Source organism: Papaver somniferum, chromosome 4 (genome assembly GCF_003573695.1).
Source record: "Papaver somniferum cultivar HN1 chromosome 4, ASM357369v1, whole genome shotgun sequence".
In the NCBI taxonomy this organism is placed as follows: Eukaryota; Viridiplantae; Streptophyta; class Magnoliopsida; order Ranunculales; family Papaveraceae; genus Papaver; species Papaver somniferum.
Genome location: NC_039361.1, coordinates 39,036,328 through 39,044,304, shown reverse-complemented (window position 1 = coordinate 39,044,304; position 7,977 = coordinate 39,036,328). Strand labels below are relative to the sequence as shown.

Below are 7,977 nucleotides of genomic sequence, written 5' to 3'. Positions count from 1 at the left end.
TAACATATCAACTTATTTGATTTCCTTTAGATCAAATATCAAGGTGTGGATATTTTTTCACAATAGACAAAGCTATAAAATGTCACAAATATGGAACTTACGACTCCTGAACAGAAACCTATATTTTTAGCGAACTCTTTGGCCGGTTCCTATGGGGGTGGCTAAACCCCCCATTTTCCATGCCAGCTGGCCTGGAAAACTGGCTGCGCCACTATGGGAAAATGATTAACCGGTTGAGTTTCCACCGAGTGGTGGAGACTAGACCGCTAGCGGTGTACACTCGACCGCTAGCGGTTTTCATAAAACCGGTCGGTCTTATATTTGTCGGTTATTAAAATGTAGTAACAACTATTTCCCCCCCACATCTCCCTATAAATTCACCCCATTCAATTCAGTTTAATCACACCTCATTTTTTCATTAATCCTATCATCTTACTCTTTTATACCTTTAATCCTTTTTAATTTTTATTTCTAAATCAATGGATTCCTATGACGACGAAGTGCGTATTCATATGGATCCATTTGAAGAACAACAACGGATACTCGTTCAGGCGCTTCAACAAATTCATGATGAGTCAGATGAAGATAAAGAACTAAGCAACAATTTGCTGCATCTATATTCATCGGGGAAAATACCTAGAGATCCAGAGCCAAGAGAAGTGTTCACAAGAAGATATACGTACAGGTGTCGGGATGAATGGCACCAGAAGCTGATGCACGATTATTTTCTACCCAATTGTGTGTTCTCTAATGAAAATTTCCAAAGCCGGTTTCGCATGCCCCGACATTTGGTGCTAAGGATTATTGGTGAGCTTTGTCAGGTAAAACCTCAATTTAATTATCAGTATGATGTACTGAATATTAGAGGTCATATCCTAGGATATGGCAGACCTCCAGATTCTAATGATGAGTACCTTTGCATTGGAAAAACAACCACATACGAGTATCTTTCATTGTTTTGCGAAGTAATGATTAATCATTTTGGTCCAACCTATGCGGATGTTAGAGAGCTATTAAAGACAAATCAAGAAAGGGGATATTCCCTGGAATGCTGGGTAGTCTTGACTGCATGCGTTGGGTATGGACAGGGTGCCCTAGCTATTGTGCCGGTCAGTATAAGGGTCACCACACAAAACCAACGGTTATACTTGAGGTTGCTGCTTCTTATGATTGTTGGATATGGCACGCTTTTTTTGGCCTCTCGGGATCTCAGAACGATATCAATGTCTTACAGAAATCGCCTTTGTTTGAAGATTTAAAGTATGGAATTTCACCTCAGGTAAATTTCACTATCAACGGGAATCACTACACTCATGGTTATTATCTTGCAGATGGAATTTATCCAAAATGGTCAACTTTGGTTCAATGTTACCGTCAGCCACCTTCGAGGGAAATGGAACGTTCATATTCATATTTCAATAGTAGACAAATGGATCTGAGAAAGGATGTGGAACGAGCTTTTGGAATTCTCAAACAGAAATTCGCCATCGTGTGGGCCTTATCGTGGTCTAATTCCTCGTGAAATGCATAAGACTATGCTGACTTACATCATTATGCATAACATGGTAATTCAGGAAACCCGTCGTAATAAGGATTGGACTAACCATGCATATGAAGATTTAAGGCCCGAGGTTCAACCAGAAAGAGGAAGCCGCAAGGGACTATGCGCAAATAACAAGTCACATTGAGAACAAAACTTTGTATAACAGGTTATGGGAAGATCTCAGGGCGAATATTTGGGCTGAGTTCGGAAGAGATGGAGGACGAATTTAGTTGTTTTTGTTATTTCATAACTTTTTTGTTAAGTTGTTTAAGTTTCATTTGTTGTTAATTGTTAAGGTTACATCTTGTTGATGGTGGATTTTAGTTCAAGGCTAAAATTGTAAAACCAATATTTTATGCGTTGTCACCCTGCAAAGGGAAAAGCCGTTTAAGAAGTGAGGAGTGCAGAAAACCTCTTCACTTTATTTGAAGCAATTCAATAAATACACAAAATTCACCCAGAATGGTGCGTGCAACGACAATCCCAAATATTCTGTGAATTTTTAGCATTATTAATTAATGCATTATTTGCCTGGTATTTTCCGTGCTATGTTCTCAGCCGAACTCTTATTATTGACATGGCATGATGATTGAATGTTCACTCTCAGCAGAGTAGCATGAATCTCCCGATCGAAGTGCCAATATAGAGATTTGCATGAAATATCCACACAGGCTACATCACTCTCTGACAGAGAGAGTCTCGCATCGACGCGCTTTGGTTAGCCCGATCGAGCATGCTTAATTTCCTTAAGGGAAATCTAGACTGTCCATATCAGTCTCAGTAACGATCGCGGCCACACAAGTTGGATGCACAATTTAACAAGCCTAGCCAAACCCTGACAAGAATAGGAGATTGTCGTGATGACCACCGGCGGGCCCACTTATTCCCTAGCCGGTCGGACATCACACGAACATCTCCTAGCACCGTCAAACGCCAACCCTAAGTAGGGTGGCCATGCTGCTTTGTGGAAATTTGATCGAACATAGACTGTTCAGGGCAGTCTTAAAATGATCACGATCGTCCAACTTCGCCAGCCTGGTTGGACGGATTAGATCATCCCATGAATGATCAGGGAAGCGCTAACGCACACCTTGGCGGGTCCACTTCTCCCTCACCCGATCGATTTTCTCACGACAAGGCCATGGAGCAATGAAACGTTTGCTCAAACTATGGTAGGCGTGATGCTTCTAAGGGTCGCGGAATTTCACAATTGTCTTAAATCGATCACAACCATCCAATTTAGCCAGCTTATTTGGGTGGCTAAGTTCATCAGGAAGGTGCACATACGTTCAGGCCTTGCGCATAATTGTTTCAGTTCAGCAATCTTCATCCTCCGTTGTAACTGAAACATGTATGACATAAGCAAATCATTAGAAGAACTAAAAAAAAAAACATAAAATAAATCAGATTATACCATAAATAATAACTAAGTACCTTATTCTTTTTATTTGAAACCCCTCCTTTCTCATTCTGGTTGTTGGCATCTTGCTCTTCTTCTTGATCTGAATCAGTGTCATCTTTCTTCTTTGTTACCTTTTTCTCCTCTTCATCCTTCTTATCATTATCCTATATAAATGACACCACAAACCCCAAATCCAGAACCCAAACCCAAATCAAAAATTATAAACGAAAAACACAGACAAAAAGAATAAAACCTCAATTCAAAATCTATGAATTTATTAACTCTGCATCAGCAACTTCCTTAACATTAAACTTCTCAAAGACGCTCTTCAACTCGGCGTAAGCATCCCCAAATTAAAGGTTCTCGGTGACATACTCAATTTCAACTTTTTCAAGAGGATGTTAATTCTCGAATAATCAACACATTAGTAAACCCAATTACAACATTATACACAACATGAAACCCTAATGCGAATTATAACATAGATATAACAAAAACCCTAACACTATAATGAAGAGAGTAAAACAAACAAAAAAGAAGAAATAATTACCTGGTGCGGATCGAAGTTTTCTCTAACGTTGTCATCACTATCATTATCAGTTTCAGTGATGTTATTTTGTTTCTTATTTTTCTTTTGCTTTCTCCTGCGTCTACGCTTCTCGCTCTCTTCAAATTTATTGTTGGTATTGTTTTGCTTTAAATCTCCATTAGGGTTTTCAATTTCGACTGCCATTCCGCCAAATCTGAAGAAGAAATTGAATTGAGAAGAAGAAATCGAGCGAACAACGAAGGGAGTATATATTTAGGGATATTTTGATTTTGGTCCCAAAAAAGTGACGCGTTTGGGTCCTAGAAATATACTAGTTAGAGTTTGGGTCCCAGGACTAAGGTTGACCATATTGACAGTTACGGAATCTGTTTAATTATGTAGATGATGAACATAGTATAAGAATTGGAATTATTTACTAACCTAGCCATTCTTCTTCCGTTAGCCAGACGTGTGGAACCATCAAAATATTCTTTTTAACGAACGCATAAAAGTTTACATCTCCAAATTAAAAAAACAGATCGAGCTGGTTTCCTAGGGTTCTAAGATGCGACTAAATTGGGGAGTTTATGTTGGAAAATGGGTTCAAACAGAGGATGAAATAAACTGAAAAGAAATTGTTGTACACTTGACTTTCAACGCTCGAATAGGTTTCTTTTAGACGATTATTTCTACCCTTCGAATATCAATTGGTGATTACAACAGGTATGTGAAATAATGCCTTCAGGATACAATGAAAGCCCTACAACAGAAAATTGGATTCAAGGTTTGTACCCCTTGACCCAACCAAGAACACACGAGAGAGGTTTCTGATGATGCTTTATAAAGAGAGAAAACAAGTTTAATTGATGATTAGAATGGGAGAACATCTTCGCTATTTATAGGGATATCCATGCCTGTTGGTAGTGTCGTTTCATCACCAACATACGCTTCCAAAAGCCATCAATGGTGACTTATGGGAAGAGACGTGTCTACTCAGTTTCAATGGAAACTTCTAGGTTTTTTTTCAAATTAAAACCAGAAAAAAATTCCACGAGACGCTGTCTCAGACTCTGCTAGGGGGCGTTGTCCCCTAGACCCCCACGACCTGACCTGTCAGGTCGAACACAGCCGAGAGGGGCTACGCCCCCCTGGACCCACCCGAAATAGCGGAACACAATATTGAAAATATCCAACAGTTTATTCTTAAATTATGGATTTATCAAAATCCTAGTTTGTACGGTTTAATTTAGGATTTTGGTTTAATCTGAGATGGTTGTGTTGATTTGGGTTTGGATGAGTGATGTGATAGAGACTGCTGATGATTTCGTAAAGAGAAACAATATTCGAATGATGATTTATAAGAAATCCACATAAGGAATTTAAGGTTGATTTAGGTGGTTAATCAAAAACGGAATGATATCGTTGTCCTCTTTATCATCAATTGGATTATCGTTTCCGTTAAGAACTCAGTTTGTTCACTGATTACGAATTGTGATTGAAAAAAATGTCTGTATTGACTAGCCATTTGTGGCCGAGAAAAAACTAATTTCCGGTCTTAATATTTGGACTCATGTGTAGTTGTGTACCCAAGTTTACATCATCACTATTTTTTTTTGTAAATGATGCACGACTGGTTCTTGATTTATTTCCAAAACTGTTAGAGCACTGCTCGGTTGAACCCACCAAGCGTTGGTATGTCAAGTTTGGTTGTCATATTTTAGTGAATCAAAACTCAATTAAAGAGTCGCTTGATTATATACTAGAGTCTACTTCGTACAGGTTAGCTTGAAGTATTAGGATTTGAGACTTACAAGTATTACCGAAGACTTGAAGACGTGAAGAAGTATGGAGCTACAACGACAACAATCATCCTTCATCTTGAGGTTAGTAGTATTTGACTTGAAATGTTTCGTTCCCTAACGTATCTTTCAAGTCGTGCATATTGAAAATGAAACTGCGAAGCTGTGTATGAACTCTAGATATACATAGTATTAAGGAATACGATACGAGGTTTATTGCTTAACCATTAAACTTTATATATAAGACATTGACATAATCGTTTAAATATTATTGTGATTATGTATGGGTGTGAGTGAAGATTTCATCCTATGAAACAATGTTTACATTCGTTTAAAGGAAGTACGTTCACAAACTTGTTTGTGGATCGAAAGGGAAATCGTTAGGCTTATTGGTGATGTTATTCATATTGCAGATCTATTATGAACTAACAATATGGGTGATGTGTATAACCCATCATAAACTTGTTTATGTGGTTGGTAAAACTAATCACAGAGGTCCGTCTTAAGTTATTGATATAACTTTTATTAGTAAAACCGATCTTAAGAAATCACTCAAGATGGTATGATCTATACCTTGCAAAATAGTAACTTTTATTAGTGAAAAGGAAACGGATCCTAGTAAGAGGTGCAATAGATTTTGCAAGAAGGGAATCGATCCCTATAGGAGGTGCTACAAGTAAGTAGTGTGAGGGGAACCCATCCTATGAACATGTGCAACAAGTTCTTAGAAAAAAGGGAACCGAACCTATGCACATGTGCACCAAAATACGGGTGGTTACCATATTACGTGGGGAACCGATCCTAGTACCTAGTCAACTGAGTTTTGGTAACTAGTGTGACTATTTAAAGTACTCACTGGAGGTATAACCGAAACTTGTTTTGGTAGAACCGATGATACCCATGGTTAGTGATTTGATAGGATGATCAATCACATGGTGCTTAGAAATCGAATCTTCGTTTCTAAGATTGTAAGTTTGAAAGAGAACTTATAAAGTAAGGATGTTGTCATTCTTTGAATACGAGTTGTAATTCTTATCATTAATTGTTCAAAGATATTCCTTGATAGCTAAGGAGAATCCCGGATCGAAATTAATTGAGAATCCTTTTTATTAAAGGTTGCTTGATTTTACATGGTATTTAATTTCCAGCAATTAAATAACATATCGTTAGAAAATATTATTTAGTAATATGCATTTACTAATTAAAGAATTTTCTAAGTGAATTTCGTTCAAAGTTGGACAAACCATTTCCAAGGAATTATGAAAACCGAATCTGACTTTATTGCATATCTTGAAATTCCTTGGTGTCCAAACTTCCTTGTCTATAAATATCAAAGTTTGCATCTCTAGCAAACTAATCCTCAGAGCCAACAAAACTACCTCAGTTGTGTTGTTACTGGTGGAGCCGCCTATCAGAGTGGAGAGTACCCTAATTAGGAGAAATCACTTACGGCCGCTCGGTTTAAATACTTCTTTGGGATTGAGAAGCTCCATTAGTACCGTTGGTGGGAAACTAGATAATTGCGGTTTATTATTAGTTTTCGATTGATTTGATTGACTAATGGTGGTTGAACTTTGATTGCACCTAGTTTGTTTATGCTTGAGAATTTTCTCTCATGATATAAGATTCGCTCAAACTAGATCGAAGTTTCGACGGGAATCTTTAGACTGTTTTTAGATCTAAAGATAATCTTGTGATAATCCAACGTTAACAGACTCCGTTCTGTGTGGATTGATCATAAGATGATTCAAGTTGATTGTGTGCAGGTGTTTATTGAAGATCAAAGAAGATTTGAAGACAAAGGAGTTTGCATTCATAATATTTGGTGTGCACAATACTTTTTTCGGCTGGAAAGGGATACGACTTCAATCAGATTTATTCTTGTGATAATCTTGGATTAGATTGTCGTGTAGATCTACATCAACACCGTTATTTGGATTAAGAGTGTTGATTGCGTGTGTCTTATAATCACCGGGTGATTGATAAGAATGAGATCTAAGGACCCGACAAAGGTGTTTATGTGATTTAAACGAGAGAGCCTTTATCAGACTCATATCACTGGTTTGAAAAGAGTTGTTACCGAACAGATTTGTTGTTCCTTTACAGTTTGGAATACGAGCCAAAGGAATTGCAACGGGTGCATGGACTTGGAGAAGTTGGAGGCGCATGGATACTGAAGGACCTAGGTAAGCTATAGAGTTAGTTATTTAGTGTCATATATACGAAGTGGGTTTAGATTTTGTATAGCTGTATAATTCTGAGAGTATTCAATCTGGACTAGGTCCCGGGTTTTTTCTGCATTTGTGGTTTCCTCGTTAAGAAAATCTTGGTGTGTGTTTCACCTTTCTATTTCCGCAATTATAATTGTTTATTATAATTAGAAGTAAAATACACAAACGTTACATCCCATTTACTTGATATATAATCCTATAGTGTTTGGTTAAGTCCGAACCTATTATCAAGTAAACACACTTCGTAGATTGTATTGTCTCGATCTCGTATCCATAGACGATCACTCGAAGTGTGATGCCGATTAGTTTTATTGTCTCGACTCTATCCATAGACGATCACTTTCGGAACAAGGGACTTATAGGTGCAAAAGTTTTAGATTGAGGTATATTTGGGTACCCTCGTCTTTTCAATTGGTATCAGAGCAAGCAAACACGAAAAGATCTAACAATCTGTGTTTGGTGCGATCCAACCT

General features: G+C 37.7%; 1 protein-coding gene across 1 annotated transcript; it reads left to right on the top strand.

Annotated features, from left to right (window-relative positions):
- Positions 1-479: 479 nt before the first annotated feature.
- LOC113272377 lies at positions 480-1,688 on the top strand. Its single transcript, XM_026522221.1, has 4 exons — positions 480-821; positions 1,007-1,279; positions 1,379-1,489; positions 1,575-1,688. The coding sequence occupies exons 1-4, from the start codon at positions 480-482 to the stop codon at positions 1,686-1,688; spliced, it is 840 nt and encodes a 279-aa protein (XP_026378006.1).
- The last annotated feature ends 6,289 nt before the right edge of the window (positions 1,689-7,977 follow it).